Source organism: Dunckerocampus dactyliophorus, chromosome 13 (genome assembly GCF_027744805.1).
Source record: "Dunckerocampus dactyliophorus isolate RoL2022-P2 chromosome 13, RoL_Ddac_1.1, whole genome shotgun sequence".
Classification (NCBI taxonomy): Eukaryota; Metazoa; Chordata; class Actinopteri; order Syngnathiformes; family Syngnathidae; genus Dunckerocampus; species Dunckerocampus dactyliophorus.
Window position 1 is genome coordinate 23,795,032 of NC_072831.1, and position 20,800 is coordinate 23,815,831.

Consider the following 20,800-nt stretch of genomic DNA (forward strand, 5'->3'; position numbering starts at 1 on the left):
CCGTTAATATATCAATTTATTTCGTTTATTGAGCAACTGAACTCTGACCATCTTGAAATCTTGAATGCTCCTTTGTGAAGAAGTTCTCACAGCGTTGTCTTGGCTAAAAGTGGCCCATAGGGGGCACCGTAACACAAATTCTACTTGTCGGAGCTGAACTGAAACAGCAATAATAATCAGATAAAATATGAAAACATGCCACATGTAAAAAAACATCCTGTTTTATTCAAATCTAATTACATTTAAAGAGAATAACAACAAAACAAATGTAGGGAACGATGAAAATAAAGTGCAAAATGTTGGCATTCTATACCTGGATGTTTTATAAAACAAGTGAGATTTTCATACAGGAAAATAGTTTGAAGAGATTTCCAAACAAAGAAAGAAGGTGTGCGGGTCACAAAACATCCAGGTGCTAGTGTAAACACTTGAGCTATCCTACTTCATACTGTTTTTGTCTCTCATCTACAGATCATTCTACTGATGGACACAAGTGACACCTTATTAAATACAGAAATGTACCCAGTTAAGACCAACATTGTCGAGAGTGTTTTCTTCATTGCATTGCTCGTCATTTTAACAATGACACATTCAGTCGAGAAAGGCAGTGCATCAGTCAGTCAGGGGTCTTTGTTTGGACCCGATGCTATGTGTTTCCAGACGTATCGTGGATGGCGACCACCGTGGACCCGCTGCCGAACAATCCTATGTGGTTGCCCCCTGCGGAGCGCAGCTGAGCTCTGGGCAAGTGAAGGCTGGTCTCTGAGGCTGGTCTCGGGTTTGAGTAGGAGAGGCTGCCTGACACGGAGCTGACGCCAATGGTGTCCATGGGCATGATGGGGGCTGTGGACTGGGACAGCTTCTTACGAGGTTTGGAGCCCCCGCTGGACCCCAGGAGTCGGGATGTCTGGGTCCGTCTGTTCCCGGACAAAAGAAATGGAATATACAGTACGTTTTCTGTACATTCATCATATATGAATGGAAATATGTGCCCGCGGCACATCCTAAAAGTATAATTTAACAGGAAAAGTTGAAAAAAAATACTATCAGTAATTTTACAAGAATAAAGTCAAAATATTAAGAAACAAAAGTTGTAATCTAATGACAAAAAGTCGTAATTTTATGAGAATAACGTAATATTATGAGTTGAAAATATTAAAGAAAAAAGCGTTGAATATTATGAGAAACAAGCAAACAATGTGGTAATTTTGGGGGAAATTAGGTTGGGGGAAAAGTTTCACTAAGATTATGCAAGTAGTAAGAAAGTTGAAATGTGGAAAAAAAAAAAAAAAGAGCAAACTCAGAACAGTATTTGCAAGCTGGAACATTATAGAGAGTCCAAAAGCAACCAGAAAGTGTCTACGCTTCACCGTAATTGACTGTGTGTTTTCCCGGGTTTATCTTTTGTGTGTGCGTGTGTTTGCTATTGTTGCTATGTGCCTTTGAAAAAGGAATGCAGCCTTACTTGTTGTATGTCTTTAGGACAAAGACTGCAACGGTGAGAATGATGATGATACCAATTACGATGACAGCAATCATAGCCCCAGAACCTGAGATGGACAGAATGCAAACAAATATTCATTACTGGGGGCCCCTTTGTTATTTTTTGCTACTTCTCAATGGTGTCACTCGCAAGCTAACGCGTTTACAATGAAATGCATCTTATGTTGAAAGTAATATCACACTTGGACGGACAGGAGGTCTTACTCTGGATGAGAATCTGCTCTTTGGATTTGGTGATGTTGGAAGGCGATGTTGTGTTGCTCTCTGGTGAGGCGGTTGACGTTTGCATCTTCAGCGCTAACCTGCACGGACAATATTATTGTCATTTTTTTAATGACATATTCAATTCACTTTGCATTTGATCACAAATAAAATGCAACTTATAATAATGTCATATAATATTTCTGAAGTGAAGTGTATGGGCTGAAAAAATCTATTATGTGGTTATCTGGTTGCAGAGTTATATCATACATGCATTACATACAGTATACATACACTGTATATACTGTATAATTGTTAGGTATTTTTCCCAACATTAAAAAGGTTGATTGATCTGTCCCAACTTTTCGGTAAAGTCCACTGGGTAGTTCCTCATATGTCTCCCGAACATTGTATTAAGCTGCTCGTGCTCGTGTTTTCTTTCCACCGTACACGTTGTCATACCGGGATCTCGTCGTCATCACACATAAACGATATTACTGTCCAAAGTTTGTCGAGATCAAATTAAACACTAATATAATGAAATATCATCATAAAAATGCATTTACACCCTTTCAAATGCAATATACTTCTATTTCTCAGGAGTATTTGTTTAACCATTGTGTTTGGAATACGGAGACGTGTATTAAATGACGCTATCTTTTGGTGGACTTTAAGTGTGTGTATATAACAGTGTGAAAACAGTGTCATCTAGTGGTAGAAAGTATGAACTGCACATATTTTGCAGCATACGATCTTTGGGCCAACGGTGCCATCGTGTGGTGGAAAGTATGAACTGCCTCAGTAACTGTGTGACATCATACACATAGGTCTGTCTGAAAAGTAACGGGACTGGTGTCACAAACAATTTATTTCAAGTCCAAACAACAGTTGACATGGTTTCACCTTCAAAGTAATCCCCCTCAAGTTTAATGCACTTTTCCATCCTTCTATGCACTGCTGGAAGGATGCAAGTTGTCCTGCCACAACTCTCGTCTCTTCTTGCAAAGTGAGCGAAGCAAACGCTGCAGGACCTCTCTGTAGACATGATCGTCTGGCCCCGTGGCAATTTGCTAATCCCTCTTTTGCGTATCGCTCATACAGCACACCCAGTCCCGTTACTTTTCAGACACACCTCATATATACACACATAATAATATTATATAAAATATATTTTAAAAATTACATTTTTTCATCTAGTAATCAAAGCAGGATCCCACAGCCCAAATCAGTTTGCAAATTATCATTGGCCATCTGTCTAGCATCCATGGCTCCGATTTGGGCTCATTTGGTCAAAGTCTGTAGGGCGAGTTCGTCAGAATACAAGCTCTGGTCTGCGGCCGGATCTAACCCAAATAGCCTTCCCGTGAGGTTTAGAACATGGGCTATGCTAACTCTTCTATTCATCCCGTCATGACAGACATTCTCCACCACATTTCGAGTCCAGCCGTCAGACTGGTGGCAAGTTACTGGGGCAAATGTAGCAAAAGTGAATATGGTCAGGTTCCCTGTGAGTTTTGGAGCTGAGGGTAAATATCATTTGGTTTGCCAGCCCTGACACATCTGCAAATTTTTGTCCACGTTTTGTACCCAAAACCGGCAATCATAAAGGGAGAGGAATAATCATAATAAAGAAACACAACAAGTACAATCGGACACTTGCACATGCTGGGTCTTTGTGCTTGCGCCCTAATAAAACACCATTAGAACTTTTTGTACAATTCAGCAATACAATACAGTACAGTACAATTTAGTAGAAAATCCTGCTGAGATGTGCCTTTCTAGTTAGAGCATTTACAGTATTTTTTGGTGACAGTACATGTGGACACACTAAGTATCAAATATCAGCATGAAATATTCATTTAAAGTCACTGCCATGAACTGCAGTTCACTGTGGCCATGGTCATGGGTTTATGGGTTTGTGTGTTTCCAACATGCTTACCAAGTGACATGAAGGAACATCACACGGTTACAATTCAAAATGGCCGAAAAAAAAGAAGAGCTTATTGAGACAACTAATTCAACTAACATACATGCTTTAAATATGTATGTGTTATTACAACTTTTGACATATTATTTTATAAAATATGTATACAATAAAAGATATATAATGCAATAATAATAAGTCAATATGTATTTGCCAGTACTGTTGCTCACCAGATGCAGCAGATGGCGCTGTTTTTCATTTCTTTAGAGGAGGTTTTTTTACTTATATTTAATATAGAGCAGTGTGACATGACCATAATTTTTTTTTAAATATCCATCCATCAATTTTGTATGCCGCTTATCCTAATTAGGGTTGCAGGGGGTATGCTGGAGCCTATCCCAGCTGACTTCGGGCGAGAGGTGGGGTACACCCCAGCCAATCGCAGGGCACATATAGACACATATACATATACATTCTATATACATATAGACAAGCAACCATTCACACTCACATTCATTCCTATGGACAATTTAGAGTCTCCAATTAACCTAACATGCATGTTTTTGGAATGTGGGAGGAAACCGGAGTACCCGGAAAAAACCCACGCATGCACGGGAGAACATGCAAACTCCACACAGAGATGCCCAAGCGGAGATTCAAACCCGGGGTCTTCCCAATCTCCTGACTGTGTGGCCAACATGCTAACCACTCAGCAACCGTGCGGCCCTTTTTTTTTTTAAATAAAATACAAAATATTCTATAATAAAACTAAATATTGAATTATTTTGTGAAAATAAATTATTGTACTTTGAAAAAATAAAAAAAATAACAAATTAGATTGAAATAAATAAGTATAATTAGGGCCGCACGGTAGCCTAGTGGTTAGCATGTAGGCCACACAGTCAGGACATCGGGAAGTTGGGCATCTCTGTGTTGAGTTTGCATGTTCTCCCCGTGCGTGCGTGGGTTTTCTTTGGCTCCTCTTGCCCGAAGTCAGCTGGGATAGGCTCCAGTATACCCGTGACCCTAGTGAGGATAAACTGCATAGAAGATGGATGGATAGAAGTATAATTAGAGTGCAAAAGAGAGCATTGTAGTTTTCCTCATAGCGACGGAAAAACTCCCAATATGAAAGGGCACGCTACAGTCAGCCATTCATGAGAAATTAAAAAGTTGGAGCGAGCAGAAGCACACCTGCACACTCAAACATCCTCTTGTTGCATACATTTTTTTTTCTTCCACACATATTGGATGTGCTGACATGTGGCCACGCCATGCATTCCTACTCAAAGATTTACCATAAAAGAGCTTTCACATGAGGTTTCTCTTAAAGAACTCACTGCAAGAGCTGCGGGTCAACGAGCAAACAACAAAAAAACATGACATCATCATATAGCAAGATCAGGGTACGTGCAGAACTACATAACGCTTTTGTCTGCTTTTGCGATTATTCCTGCTATGATCTCGACCGCCTTATCCCACTTCCGGCTCCAGAGCAAATACAGCACAACAATCTCTCCCAATGTTGACATAATATTAGCAGTGCACATTAGCGCTGACATATATCATGCATGCTGTTTGCAAGGGTGACAGCTTCTGATAAGTGCCTGTTTGATCGTAGGATGTTTTGACGGATGAACCTCTCTTAAAATCTCTGCTTCCTTCCATCATGAAGAGGGAAAAAAAAACATATAGAAGTCATACTCGACAATAAGTTGCTTATTTCAAAAAATATTTCACAAAATTCAAGACCAAGAACAGACATTTCACCTGGAATGGCAAGTTAGCTGAAAGAAGAGGAGGCTAAATTAACATAACAAGCCAGCGAGTCCAACAAGCAAGTTACCGGCAAGCAAGTTCACCAAACTCCCTATCTCATCCCTGGAGTCTAGAGCGCCGTCTTGAGGCTGTCGATGGTAATGTTCATTCCTTGGTTCATGACACATGAATTAACATTTAAAAACATGTTCAATTATATACGTAATACCTCGTGAACTGCTTCAAGACCTGACCTTGAAAAGTAAATTCCCACGAAGTAGGATTCTATATTTACAAATTGAATATTTTTGTAGATAAGCATAAAAAACCTGTTTCCGACCTTCTAAATATGTTTAAAACATTATTAGAGCCCTCTGTTACCGATTTATAGTAGACATGATAAGAGAAAATAAGCCATTTACGACTTAAATAAGACTTGTGCTTGTGTGTCTTGCTATAAATGTGTTTCGGTGCTGGGAGAGCAGAGCGGGTTGCAGCCGCAGCTGCTGCCCGTGTTTTTATTAGGCATTATTTTGCTAGTGTGTCTCACCGAACATTACAGTAACATTACTGACACCGAGTCACCAGTGCAGAATACTACTTATCATCACAACATCTTTGAATGCATCTTCTGAATGCCTTACATTTGTATTTTAGTTCATTTAGCCATTTTTATGATTGAAAATGCTTAATTTAGGCAAAAAAAGTAAAATATATTCAAAAATGCATATTATTTGCATGATTTATTCATTCATACATTTTTGAAAAACCGTGATAAAGTGAAGCCGCAAAATTCGAAGCGCAAACTGGCAAGGGATTACTGTGTACAGTCGTCCCTCCCTCACGGTTTTCCGAAAATTAATGAATTAATAAATGATTGCTGTTTCGTGGTTGACTATAGCCTATTATTACTCAAAAAACATTGAAAGACAAGTTATAGGTAGTAATCCGGCCACTAGGTGTCAGTAATGTTACACTGATGAGACATGACATTCCATTACATTACCTAACACTGCATGAAAAAGTGAAAAAAAGTTCTCCTCCCATTCCGTGTGGAAGTGGTCAGTTTATTGCTTCTTACTTTGTCCTTCTTCCCCACTCTATGTGAAACCCTTTCTGAAGATTAGAATAAACAAATTGGAGGCTAACTAGTTAGCTCAGTAGCATGCTACGTTTAAAGCGGCGGCCATTCCTTGTGTCCCTGCAGTGATGCCATAGCCTGTGCATCACAGTTGAGTAATGTGGTATAATCCAAGAATAATAGGAGTGCAAATGTGACTATAGGGGTGTTATTTCATGTCTACAAGACTCTAATAGGTAAAAATTGTATTTAGAAAGTTGTAAACAGGTTTTCTATGCTCTAACTACAAAAATATTCCATTTATCAATGATGAATCCTACTTCGCGGAAATTCACTTATCGCGGTCTAGTCTGGAACCAATAAACTGTGACAAAAAAGGGACGACCGTATGTATTTTGATACATAAGTCGTACTTGACTATGAGTCGCAGGACCAGCCAGTTTCTGAAAAAAAGTGCAACACAGTCCGGAAAACACGGTACATTGTATAAGACGATACTGAATATAAGACCACTCCTCTTTTTTTTAAAGACACATTTTTGGAAAAATGTCTTTTCAGAGAAAATGAATGTTTTAAAATCATGCTGTCAAAACCGGTATTTTTAAAATCATATTTCTTACCTGCTTGACAGTCGTGACTGATCATCTTAAATGATCTTTGCGTCATCACTTCTCTGTTTGCTAACTTGCATAACAACCTTTGAGGCTCTTTATTCCCAGCTCGTCTCTGTATCCCATCCCTCCAGGTCACTTGTGTGTGTGTGTGTGAGTGACAGGAAGCAAAGCTTGGGAAGAAGTCACCCCGAATATAAGGCGACCTGTCTTTGTCAGACTTTACCAGCTTAATGAGGTCAAAATGGTGACCTCATGAGGATGCTATCCTATATGCTGTGGCGCACTTAGGAATTTTGGGCAGGCAGCAATGGCACGCTGCGAGAGGCCTTGCTAATGCAGCTCGACAATCCGACCGCGCTCAAAAAGAGAAAGCTTCTCAGCTTTAGCCATCAGGAGGGCATGACAGTGTGACACAAAATGAACATTTTTTTAGCAGATTTTGGCTTTTATAGCCTGCGGTCTTAAACTTTTGATCCAACCTATTTCAGTTTTTTGTAGTTTTAGTTAAATTACAAGTTCCAAATGTTTTTTGTCTCACTCCCCCTTCTTGCTTTTGCATATTGTAGCTCTACTTAAAACCTCATTCAGATCCAAATGTGCAAAATGCTAATTCTAGCAATTTTTCAACTGGTCTGAAGATTTTGCTCAGGTCGTGCTTGCCAGTACATAGGACTTGTATGGATCTTCTGTGACTCATGTATATTTGTGCTGTTTGTGTGTTATGTTTCACATTACTTGAGTGTTTGACTTTATTTGATACTTATACAACAGATGATGTAAAAAAAAAAAAAAAAAAGGTGTGAGGTTTATAACCCCTCCTCATTAAAGTTAAGAGAGCGTCACAAAACAGAGTGTATTTGACCTCCAGAGGATGTCACTTTGTTTGATAGATCAGTAGATTGTATTTGCATACACGTTAACATGAGGCTAACAAATCAGGCCATCAGTTTGCGCTTCCTCGTCAAGTCTGTTTCTCATCCCTGTGACAATAATCTGTATGTCGTTCCACAAATCATCAGCTGCACATCCTCCCACCCTGAGCAAACACGGCACTTAATGGCCTGCAACTAGGATGGAGTCAAAGCAGAACAGGAACAGGAACAGAACCATCCAATTGACCCAGACATTTAAAAACAACACAGTGTGTAATGTGTCAGTGATTCTAAGCCAAGGGTGTCCAAAAGGTTTCCACTGAAGGCCACGTGGTAAAAAATGAAAGGATGTAAGGCCCACTTTGATATTTTGTAAAGCAATATGCTAAGAATTTATACCTGTACTGTATGTCAAGAAAAAAAGTGCATCTCGCCTTTGTAATATGGGTGAAAAAGTGTGTTATGAGTATGAACTTGGGTCTTTGCTCTTTTTTCCCTTTTTTGCTGCATCAACTTCATCCCACCATTCCATTTCTGTCATACAGAATGCGCGATGTGGAGAAAAGACGTCTTTTACCTTTCACACTAAGACTCAGCAAAATGGAAGCATGGTTGTACCAGTGGAGCTGGTATTTATTGGCCTGTGCCTTTTACACAGAATCCAGCAATGCTGAATGAGATTTTCCTTCAACCGTGCACATTTGCACAAACAGACACTACATTCCCGTGGTCAGATAATAAGAATAATTGTCACACTTTCAACAGAAGAGTGTGGGAGACTTCAGCCTCTTCACACCCTGGTCCACAGCTCTGATACTCCTAATATTGATACTTTCAACTTGGTCCCCTCAATGTGTGTCGGTGCTGTTTATACAGAACAGCGACTAGGAAAATAAGCCGGGATTTAGAGGCTGTGTGGAAGGGACTACTGAGGGGATTAGAGTGTATTATTTTTATTATTGTATCATTTATTAATTATTATTCATGTTATTGTTATTATCTGTTCATGATTATACGTATTTATTATCATAATTTGTTTACATTTAGTACCTTAAAACAAAATGTCAGTGTTCTAATAGTGACAACGGGGTATTTTTCATATGAAATGCTACCAACGTACGTTCAAACTATCGACCAAATGCCAAACAACATGAAGTAAAATGAATATAAAAATACACCAAAATATATACATAACAGAAATAACAACAAGCTATGTTACAAAGTAGTTTTGACTCGAGGTGAAAGTACTTTAAAGGACCCACTGACATACAGTATGAAGTTAATCATTTATAAGACCGCAGCATGTTTTCCGTGTATCGCAATGCTATGCTACCTGCAATAGTATCTAATAATGTTGTTTAATTGCTAACGTGTACAGTATGTGAGTCCACCTCAACTTTTCACCTGATGTCTTGTAATTTATTGTGCATCAAAAGAATTTATAACCTGGATAGAAGCTAATCATTCACCTTTAATACACACTCCTCTGTCATTTTATTAGGTGCTCCTGCACAATTGAATGATACGAGAGCTGCATTACACTGTTTGATACGATCATGTCCGTATTTTGAGTGCTCTTTACAGTCTGTTCCGTCGTAATGTAGCACAAAATGAGCTCCAATACGTTTTTATTAAACATGTATTGTGTCATTAATGTAGTGGTTCACACGGCTGACCTTAGTGCAGCCACCGTGGAATTGGTTTGGAGGGTGGAGTCTACATTACATTACGTTCAAAGCCAGCTGGGATAGGCTCCAGCTCTGAACAAACATTGAAGTTTATACCAAATCTTGTGAGGCCTTAGCTCATAAAGCATTCACGTTTTGCTTTTTCTTTGGCTTTGTTTGGTAACACTTACTCCGAAAGAAGGCGCAGCCTCTACAAGCGGTGTCTATCACCCGTGACTGACTGGCAACCAGTCCAGGGTGTAGTTTGCATTACACGCAAAGTCAGCTGGGATAGGCGCCAGCGTCCCTGAGACTCTAGATCAGGGGTTTGCAAACAACTGCCCGGGGGCCACATGCGGCCCATCAAGCGTGTGAATCCAGCTCTGCTAGTTGCTTCCAAAATATTTAAACCTTAAACATACAGACTGGCAACATGACATGCAAGTTAGTCGGTCAGTCAATCTGAGACAACCTTTTGATGGGTTAAGCAGCTTTTCACACGCAGCGATCCAGACAACTACCTCACCTACACCAAACACAAGTCCAAAAATATGTGACACACAACCTCACCTACCCACTGCACTGTCTGGGGAGTAAAAAAAGGAAGGAGGTTCACATACTATTAAATATGCGTTCAGAGTTCACATTGTATATCACATCCTTTATTCATGTACATACCAGGTGTCTCATTCAGTAAAAAAAAAATCATGTGTAAAATTCAATTGTTATTTGATGTGGTCTGATATTCAAAGTGCTCCTGAAAAAAGGGACACGAGCACATACAGTACATATAGCAGGTTGTATGACACTAGAATTCCAGGTGGAATGTCAGAATTATAAGCGTAACAGAGTGTGCATGTATCACATATATAGTCTTCCCCCCAGGCCAATTTTGTTAACTCACCCCTGGGCGTCCAAACTTTTCCCAGCGTGGGCCGCGTATGGTAAAATCAAAGGATACGGGGGCCACTTTGGTATTTTATATTTTGTAATTCAACCCATGTAGATATATATATATGTTACGTATATTTAAAGAAAAAACAGCCTGCACCTGTTATAGTGTATTAAAGTGTATTCTTACTTTTTCTCCGCTGCTGTTTTTTCCACTGGTGATGTTGATTTTCAATTTTACAAATATTTTAACTGTCTTTTGTCATTTTTTCATAACAAGCTACTAATATTCCAAGCATTGCTGGGAAAAAGACATTTTTTCCTCATAGTATTATGCTTGTAAAATTTTTGTTGTTGTAATGTTGCAATTTTCTATATTTTATTTACTTTATTCTAATATTTTTTTGTAAAATGACTATTGCTATTCTTTTTCTTGTCGTTTTTGTTAGCTTCATTGTTGAATCGTATGCTCACAATGTTGTCGAGTGCTGTATGCCTCTAATAACGTTAAAACGAGGGCTGTCAATTGAAATAAAATGATTATAAAATAAAATACAATTATATTAAAATATTTAATCGTGATTAATCACATTTGGTCCATAGTCACTGGTAATTAATCACAATTAATCGCAGATAGAAGGAAGTTTTTTTAATCAATAATAAATGTACCTTTGAAAGTTTTTAATGTACCCATCAAGATGAAACCGGAGCATATGTTTGCTTTATGCGAATTTTTGTGTCTTAAAAATTCTTTTTTTTTTTTTTAAATAGCTCAACACAAAATGGACCTCAATGTATAAAAAATAACACAATGTACAGCAAATAGACATTGGTAAGGTAAACTGTCCGTCAGTCAAATATCATTCTCTTCAAACAAATGATCTCACAAAATATAACGTGACTGAAAGACTAAAATTACAAATAAAGGTTTTCTGAAGAACAGTCAGCAGTTTACAGAACTAGGACTGTGGCCATATTCTGTAGTGGAGAAGCTACAGATTATACTTCACTTCCAAACACTCTTTTACAGAGACATACACACACACAAACACTCTTTTACACACACGTTATCACACTTTTCTTCGTCTGGCGACTTCAACGACGTGGAAGTATGACACCGCGGGTCTTTCAACATGCAACTTTTAGCCCGTCAACTTTGACAAACACAGCAGTTCAAACCCAAACGCTAATAAATCGCAAATAAATAATAATGATAACGCTAATAAATTCCCTCGCAGCCTTTACTGCCATCTCAATGGTCGCTGTGTGTGCGCTTGGTCACACAGCCTTCCTTCCGCCTTTGACACATTGACACAAGCCCCCAAATAGCTGTCCTCGGCTATGCCTGCCGGTAACCAGCAGCTTGTAACCCCAATTTTAGCTTGCAGTTCAAAGCAAAAAATCATCCGAGAGACGGCTCGCATCTAAAAAACTCTCGTTACTCACATGCCAAGGTAGCACTGTACAAATGACAATTAAAAAATGACATGCAGTGCTCCAGTAGCTTCTCTCTGGCATTTGAGAGTCGACGTACTCCGTGACAACTCAACTCACAGCCAAAGTAGATCCAAATAATTTTGGTCTTGTCGAGAGAGCCATCTGCCAGGGCTTTGAAACTAAACTTACCATTCAAAAATTCTTATTTAGAAGATCGTAAACAGGTTTCCGATGCCATAATTGTGAAAATTTTCCATTTATTAATATGGAATCCTACTTTGCGGAAATGTACTTATCGCAGTCGAGTCTGGATCAATTAACCGTAACATTGCGAGAGACAGTTGCAGTTTGATTTGGCAAAAAATTTTGGCTAAAACTGGGGAGTTCAAAAACGGAGGCTTGACTGTATTAATTGAAGTGTACTTTAACACAGAAATACTGCAATTGCTTTCAAATGTGACCAAATGGACTGTAATAGTTTTATTCTTTTCTCTTTAAGGTGATTAACAGGCAGGAGACACGCAAACCCCTAATTTGCAGCTCACGTAACATTCTATACTGCTGCACATGTCGTCATTTAGCCTTCACTGCAGGGAACGCCGTCTGATTATTAGTAGTTCCTACAATGTGTCGGCAGCTGGTCCATGATAAAGACATAACAGCCTGGATAGCGAAATATAATCCTCCTAAAGTGTCTTTCCTTAAGCTCTGAGGAATGTTAGCTATTTTCTTCTCGTCCCAGCATCACCTGCCGTTACGGCCACATGCACACACTCACATAAAGCACAATAAGAAACAGTAAGAAGCATGAGACTCACCGCTGAAGCGCCACTGATTCCAGCCCAAGCTTTCTCCAGATGGGATGATGAAGAAGGGTCTCCCCCTCTGCTACCCCCCACCTCCCTCTCTCACTTGTCCGAGGGGGGCATAGTCCACCTTGTGCTGTCCTACAGCAGGTGCTGTTCCTGCAGACGGACTTCCCCGCCTGTCTCCTGTAAGAAAAGAGCGTTAAAAGAAGCAGGGAGATGCCACTCTGTTTGTTTGTGAAGCCTCTGTGGGAGTGTTGAGGACGTGGAGGAGGCGAGAGGAGTGAGGAAGAGAGGGAAGGAAGGAAGGGTTCCGTGCTCACTCAAGAGAGTAATGATGTCAGGCAGCTGGTTTTTCAGGTCCTCCCGCCAGGGCCCCCGAGGCGTGCCGTCCGTGGCGCCGGATTAAAAAGCCACCGTGTTTGTGTGCTGTCATCATGGCAGTGGAGGCATCACCACCACGAGAACGTACCTGCTTCAAACACAGCGTGATTTCACGTCCCCTTGCTATTTGGGCTGACATTGTCCTGATTAGTCGGACAGGCAGACATTAAAATGTAAACTTTCTGCTATAATATACACAATATGCAAAAATGAGAAGTTAAAAAAAAACAGTATTATTTTTATAGAATATTAAAAACAAAAAATAACCCAATAAATAATTATGTGACGGCCACAGTTTGACCCTGGAATGGACTACTTCTATTCCCATGTTTCCCTGTATTAATGAGTACATTTCCAAGCAATGCAGGGATGATACAACGTAGCCATGCTGTTACTAAACTGTTGTTTGGCCTTGGGGGAGGTCAGACTTTGCTTCCTTGGAGAGTTATCATGTTTGTTAAAAATTAACAACACCTGACCAAAGGGTGTAAGACAAAGGTGTGTTAGGGTCTACGAGCTCCATTTATGATACACTAGCTCACATTCAAATGAATGTGTTGTTTGCAGTCCTGCTAGTCGTCGTATTGTCGCGATTGCCGACACACCCTGCACTTGTGGTCTTGCCTCAGAACTGTGCCAACAAGTCAAGGGGCTCTCCAGTTACCATCCGGGGGCGAGGTAGTGCCCGTGACCACAAAGCCAGGTAGTGTAGCTTTGTGAGAAAGTGTAACTGAACTAGCAGAGACACATTGTTCTGCTCCACTCGAGCCTTCAACAGTCGCTGCTTGCAGCCTGGCAGCATTCCCAGGTGTTCCCACCTGCGTACTTACCTCAGAGCACATCCTAAAAAGTGGAGGTTAGGTTTCTCGCACAAACACTGTTATCTGTAGGTTGGACGTAAGTGCATTCTGTCCGTTGGTCGGCAGGGGGAGACATTCTGCAGCTCTGGAGCATCTTCTAAACAGGATCGATTAAAAAAAAACATTGCTATTATCAATGCCAGGGTAGTCCTGTATCAGATAGATACCCACGTGATGTTATTGTTATTTTTCAGTTGTCTTCTATGTTTTTTTTTACAAATATTCGTGTTTTTGTTGGACTATCTACAACAAATAATAAAAATATCATTGTATGCCATAAAAGGGAATCATTTTATTATTTTGGTGATATTGTCACTCTTATTTTGTTGTAATAAACATTCTTACATCGATCAAGAATACGTCTCTTGATGCAAATAACTTTTTTGTTCGCCTGAAATGTTTATCCTGTGTTTTATTCTAGTTATTGTCATCAACATAATGAAGGCAGAAAGCACAAAACCATGTAAGGAAACATTTTAAGTGAAAAGTACCAGTATCAGTGATGCTACACCCCTGTATGAAGTATGCTAACCCCTGTATGCTAACGCTGCTTTTCTTGGCTCAATTTACACCAAATATGATATAAGATATAATGAAATGCTGTGTGTTTGTGTTCTCACTGAGCAGCGGCTGGTGCTATTGACAGGTCCACCCCGCCCAAAGGCAGTCACAAGCCATGATGTGGCTGTCTAGTCGTCGAAAGGGCAAATGAATTGCTATTCCATGTAGTCACCAGAAGAGTGTGCTACTCACGAACCACTGAGTCATGTTGATCAGAATCAGACTCAGCTTTATCCGCCACGTATGCTTACACAAACAAGGAATTTGACGTCGGTTAAATTAGCTCTCACTGTACATACACACAGACGCTTAAAAAATAAATAATTAGGAAGGGATTAAAGAGTATCATTGAGAAGTTGTAAACGTGATTAAGGTGTTTTTACTCACTTTTTTTTGTCTCTCCTATTAGGTTGTGCTTTTTTTCTACAGCATTTTACAGCATCATATGCAAATTAGACGATGACATCATCTAGCGACTTCTAGGACAGCCAATAGCTACTTTTCTTACTGAAAAGTTGGCAACGGTGCCCATTGCTTCTGCGTCCTGATTGGCTGTAGACCATTGTCAGTCAAGCTCCTTCTGCCGGCCTGCCATGTCTCCTGTGTCATTGCTAGCTTGCTTGCTTGCTAGCTTGTAAATGAATCTTCAGTTCGAAGGAGGAGGACTGCAACAGGAGTACTGCAGCAATATGTTTGATCAAGGATACAAAAACATGATGAATAAATACCCTAATATTTAATAGAACAAAAGCATTGATATAACATTAATTTATAGTAAGTATAGAGTTGTTCCTTGTTTATCATGGTTTATTGGTAAAGTGATTACCAATATTACGATATTAATAAATGGAATATTTTTGTAGATACATAAAAAAAACTGCTTATGACTTTCTAAATATATATATATATATATATATATATATATAGTGGTTGTATTGTGTCCAGAAATCAGCCTACAATGAACGACACCAGACATGTCTTTTAAGAATAAGTCTTTATGTTGTTTTTTTTTTCTCTAAGTGAAACAAAGGACTATCATACTACACAAATAGAAGCAGATACTGTAAGATAGAGACAGAGATCTCTTAGAAAGAAGTACAGAACATGAAAACACACATACCGGGTATAATAGAACTGTAAATTATTGCTTGTTTTGCTACTTTTGTTTTCTGTATTTCCTACAATACAATACATAGTAGTCACAAACAAAATATGAAACCAAAACATACAGTGACAAACAGCATCTTTTTTGTTGTTGTTAAGTAGGCGCAGAAATGATTTCCATCTCCATGACAACACGAGAAGCCACACACTACTGGGACTGGGTCTCAGCAACATAAAAACTTGGCATATTATGTACAAAAATATACAAAAAGTCACCGTGCTGGCCCTTTAAGAGGTTTCCCCGCCAACCTACTTCCTGTTTTGTATTCATGTACTGTACATCTTGAATGTGGCGCCGATACAAACGGTTCCACTTCGCTAATCACGATGAGATGATGAAAAGCAATGTCGAGTTTGTTATGCAAAATGAACAAAATCGGGAAAAAAAGGAATAACAGGACGTCAGACAGACAAACAAGAAACCGCCACAATTAATAGTTAAAGTGCTCACATGCATCTTGTGTTTAATAATGGCCCTTTTCATACAATATGGATGATTAGTCCTATTGGGGGTCATTTTGTTTTGTATAAAATCCTCAGACAGCCATACTAAATTTACAAAAAAAAATATCATAGCAATCAAATCAATAGTTCGTTATATATTATGAGCATTTAACCCACGATAAATGTTTTTCCGATACTTCTTCTGGCCACATAAAACGAAGATTCTGCCCATGGGCCGCACGTTGCCCACCCCTGCAATAGTAATGCAATAAGACAACTAGACTGATGAATAATCAGAACTAAAGGTCAAATTAGATTAATCGCGTTTGATTTTAGATGGACTGTACTGGATTGACCTGTATATAAGGCGTTTTTTACATGCACACCACCAGGTGGTGCCAAACAACCAAACAAAAACTGTTTTTCCGGTCCATGGTGACAGGCATGTCGCTACTTTTAATCAATAGACGTTAAGTGGTAATGATGGACATTCCGGCTCTTTTTAGACAGCCGGTTCTTTTGGCTCCCAGGTGTTTGTTTTGTTGTCTTAAATTTATTTATTACCAAATGATGTGCATTGTGTAAAATGGATTACTAAAAGTAAAGAATACATGATATCAGTTGTTTATTTAAATGGATTTATTGAAACCTCAACGAGTAGCTACAAAAATATATTACGTTATGAGCGACGGTTATTCAAAGAAATGTACCAAAAAGACACCCTGAATTAAAATAAAGCAAGCAACTGTGAAGAAACCCTTCAGTTTTATCACTTTTGGCTACATACTGTGGGAGTAGTAAACGTTTCAGATGAAATCTTTGATGCTGCTTATTTAGGGTAGCATCGTGGGCTTTTTTTTTTTTGTTTCAAAGCGTGCAAACATTACCCATGGGAATAGATAACAGCTCTGTAGCAACTATCAAGTCCTACCATTTTAGTAGCTTCGGGGTGCGGGGGATCCACTTCATGACGCCATCCCAACTCGTCCAGACTTAAACTTAAATTACTCCACGAAGTGGTTGAATGAATCCTATGTCTACAATGGCGGTATATGGCGTCAGGTTGCGTGAATGGTGAGTGTGGACGTACAGTGGAAGCTAGTAGCTATGTGAGCAGGTAAAAAAGAAACCCATAAAACTCCCGTCACGCTGCACTTACAGAGCCCCACCATACTGACCCCAGTGGCCAAATTAAGTATAGCGTCAACAAAGACAACCAAACCCAAAACAAAAACTAAACTCATCATGTTAGCTCTTTGCATGGCTAGCAAGCTGGCTAACGTTCTCTTCTGTTAGCATGTTAGCATCTCAGCTGGTGTGTTTTCCTGCTGCAGCTACTAACACATGATTCATCTCACTTTTACCTTTTGTTACTTATTAGTTTTAGGTATTATATAACATTAACAAATACATAAAGCGGAGTGGTGTTGACGTTAGCGTGAAAAGCGTCTATTGGAAAGTTCGTTCAAGCAGGGGTGTCCAAAGTGCGGCAGCGAGGGCCATATGCGGCCCACAGCTGGGGTTTCTGTGGCCCGTCGCGTATTCTAAAAATAAAATGAAACGCGGCTTGCATCAAAACATGGTTTAAAAACACTAACAAACAGTTTAGCATATTCTGGATTGGTTGTAGTGTCTTTACTAAACAAAAAGGTGAAGCTGAGCAAAGTGGTATCCTCCAGTGTTGTTGGTAAAACTGTTCCGGAAATACGTGAGAATGCTTTGGTTGACATCTCATCAGGCATCTTTTAAGTTTCCCTTTTCCCCCAGCGAGGACTACAAAAACGGACAAAAGACGATATCATATTTACAAGCGAGACATTTAGTGGGGGGCGGGGGGCTGGAAAAAAAGGAGCAGCCGTCAGAACGAAAGCTGACTATCAACACTGAAGGTGGCGTAACATTCAAATTATGGGGGGGTGAACAACTCCTCAGGGAGGCAAATGTGCTTTTTGCCGAGTCGGCATGCATTTCCCAAAAAAACAAATAGAAAAAAAACACACCTCAGCTCAGAAATAAGCATGCAAAAAGTGTATCAAATGCACAATAAGAACACACATCTAGTAGTTTAGCAAAAAAAAAAAAAGAAAAAGGTAAAAAATGGAGAAAAGTCTAACTTGTTAGTTACATACGGCGCTCCGTGCAGTGTAGTATATTCTGTTAGTATTGTATCACGCAGTAGTGTGTGTACTGTATATACATGCAAAGACCTGATATGAGCATGAGTGGGAAAAAAACCCAAACAAAAACCACACACATTGTGCATAAAACACCATTCGCAATGAGGTGTGAGCTAACCGGTTAGCGAGCTAGCACTAGCGAGCGTACATGTGAACACCATGGCGCCCTCTGTTGTTGACCATCACTCCCACGGAGTGGGTGGGTCAGTAAGGGGGGCGGAGTCACTCCAACACCCACCACTCACAGGAATGTGATGACTGTGTGCGTGTGTGCATGTGCGTGCGTGCGTGCGTGTGAGAGAGATTCTCATCCATTCCCTTCCAAGCCGCCTCATTCGGCAAAAAAACGCCTCATCTGGAACAATGTTTGTTTTTTTTTAGGCTGAAATGAGGGGCGTCGCTCTCTGTGAGTGCAAAGACGAGAGAAAGAGAGAAAGAGAGAGAGAGAGAGAGAGAAAGAGATAAAGAGAGAGAGAGATGTGTTGCAGATCATAGAGGCAGCCAAAAAGAGTGTGGGTCACTGTGTGTGTGTGTATCAAGGGCCGTCTCTAGTTGAAGACCTTCGGGGGGCCGTCTGGGCGTCTGGTCTGCACGATTTCCTGCTTCGGCCGCCCCGCCTCCTCGTCCTCCGTCTCGCTCTCGCACACGTGAACCACCACGCTCGGAGTTGACTCTGTGCCGGCGTGAAGCTCGTACTTCTCACCTGTCATCGTGACACAGTAGATGAGCATAATGCATCAGCCAATTCTTTACCAGGACACAAAGGAACCAAAAAGTCAACAAATAAATGCAGGAAAAGTGTTATGATAACCATAGAACCTTAAATGTAACTTATGAAAAGGGAAATGGAACAGTGATAGTGTAAAAGTTTGATTTGGGGGGGTGTAATGCCACCACAGTGGTAGTGATGACATAGAAGTGTGTTGATAACCATAGAACCCAAAATAGAATGTATGGAGACAGGAAATAGAACATTGTGCATCTAAAGAATTCACTTTTTTGTGGATTTCTTTGTGTAGTGATAGCAAAGAGGAAAAGTGCGACGCTAACCATAGAACCATAAATTGAACGTAAGGAAACAGGAAACGGAACACTGAGCGTAATGTTTTTGCCTCCAGAATCAATAGCAATATAATCAATATAATATAGTATCAATGATGGCGATGAAGAAATGTGTGTTGATAACCATAGAACCCAAAACAGAACATATGGAAACAGGAAATAGAACAGTACGCTTCTCCAAAATAAACTTTACTTTGCCTTTGACTTTTTATGTATTTTTTGTAATGCCACCCACAAAAGGGTGCCAGTGATGACAAAGAGGAAAAGTATGATGCTAACCATAGAACCATAAATGGAACTGATGGAAACAGGAAGTGGAACATTGAAAAGTGTGTTGTGTTTTTCCATCCATCCATCCATTCTCTATGCCGCTTATCCTTACTAGGGTCGAGGAGGTATGCTGGAGCCTATCCCAGCTGACTTCGGGCGAGAGGCGGGGGCTGGTCACCGGCCAATCACAGGGCACATATAGACAAACAACCATTCACATTCATACCTATGGACAATTTAGAGTCTCCAATTAACCTAACATGCATGTTTTTGGAATGTGGGAGGAAACCGGAGTACCCGGACAAAACGCACACAAGCACGAGGAGAACATGCAAACTCCACCCTGAGATGCCCAAGCGTAGACTCGAACTTCCTGATGTCCTGACTGTGTGGCCAACATGCTAACCACTCGGCCACAGTGCGGCCAAAATGTAAATATTAAATGAGTAAATAACTACATCACATTTTATGTAAGTGTACACAGTTACAAATCCCGCACTTTTTGCATGTTTGTTGTTTGTTGCAAGCGCCGACCGTTCCCACTTTGTTCGACCGTCCTTGAATGCATCATCTAACTTTCTCCCACGCTACACAGATAGACCTCATATTTGGTCCCAAATGCTGATACTACGTGGGAATGCATCAAGTCAAGGTTTGATGACGTCACTGCGTGCTAATGCACATACAGTATTTGCTCGGTGCACAACCTCAAGTTAATTCATGTCAGCACAGAGCCTCTTACACATCAAACGAGGACGTGTGATCTTCTCTCTGGAAAAACAAACTCCAGGCTCGTACTGGTGGAGGATGTGGACCGCTGCTGTACATACACACTACGCAACGCTCGAACTCCAGCAATGCCTATGAAACGCCACCAGGTGACAGCACAGCTTCCCGTTCCCTCACCATCGTCATTTTAGTTTCATTGTACAGTCATACTTTTAAAAGTTGACTTAAAACATTGCTTGTACGGTTAACAAATATTATGTATTATATATATTTTTATTTTTTTATTTTTAAAGTTTTATAAAGGTTTGATGTTTGACCCGGAATGGATTAATTATGTTGCCATTATTCCTAATGGGGGAAAAACGTACAGAAGAGTGTAGTTTTGAATAATTTAG

At 40.0% G+C, this 20,800-nt stretch overlaps 2 protein-coding genes across 4 annotated transcripts in view; both read right to left on the minus strand.

The window, feature by feature from the left end:
• Positions 1-205: 205 nt before the first annotated feature.
• ncmap (non-compact myelin associated protein) lies at positions 206-13,037 on the minus strand. The gene is made up of 4 exons (XM_054796800.1): positions 12,767-13,037; positions 1,708-1,805; positions 1,466-1,550; positions 206-917 (listed from the first exon to the last, which is right to left on the minus strand). Exons 2-4 carry the CDS (start codon positions 1,790-1,792, stop codon positions 647-649), a joined length of 441 nt encoding a protein of 146 aa, XP_054652775.1. The 5' UTR covers positions 1,793-1,805; positions 12,767-13,037; the 3' UTR covers positions 206-646.
• A 5,194-nt stretch (positions 13,038-18,231) lies between these two features.
• Positions 18,232-20,800, minus strand: part of rcan3 (regulator of calcineurin 3) — a 45,172-nt gene continuing 42,603 nt past the window's right edge. For all 3 annotated transcript variants that reach the window (XM_054796435.1, XM_054796436.1, XM_054796437.1), the window contains one exon: positions 18,232-19,047. In XM_054796435.1, the coding sequence (XP_054652410.1) occupies positions 18,893-19,047 (155 nt within the window). In that variant the 3' untranslated portion in view covers positions 18,232-18,892. The remainder of the gene's footprint in view (positions 19,048-20,800) is intronic.

What these genes read in the sequence shown, in the direction of transcription:
- ncmap (XM_054796800.1), bottom strand. Translation starts at nt 1,792, where the DNA reads ATGCAAACGTCAACCGCCTCACCAGAGAGCAACACAACATCGCCTTCC. An exon ending in AGAGCAGATTCTCATCCAGA is followed by an intron (nt 1,551 to 1,707) that starts GTAAGACCTCCT and finishes TGTCCATCTCAG; the next exon opens with GTTCTGGGGCTATGATTGCT. An exon ending in GTCCTAAAGACATACAACAA is followed by an intron (nt 918 to 1,465) that starts GTAAGGCTGCAT and finishes GTCCGGGAACAG; the next exon opens with ACGGACCCAGACATCCCGAC.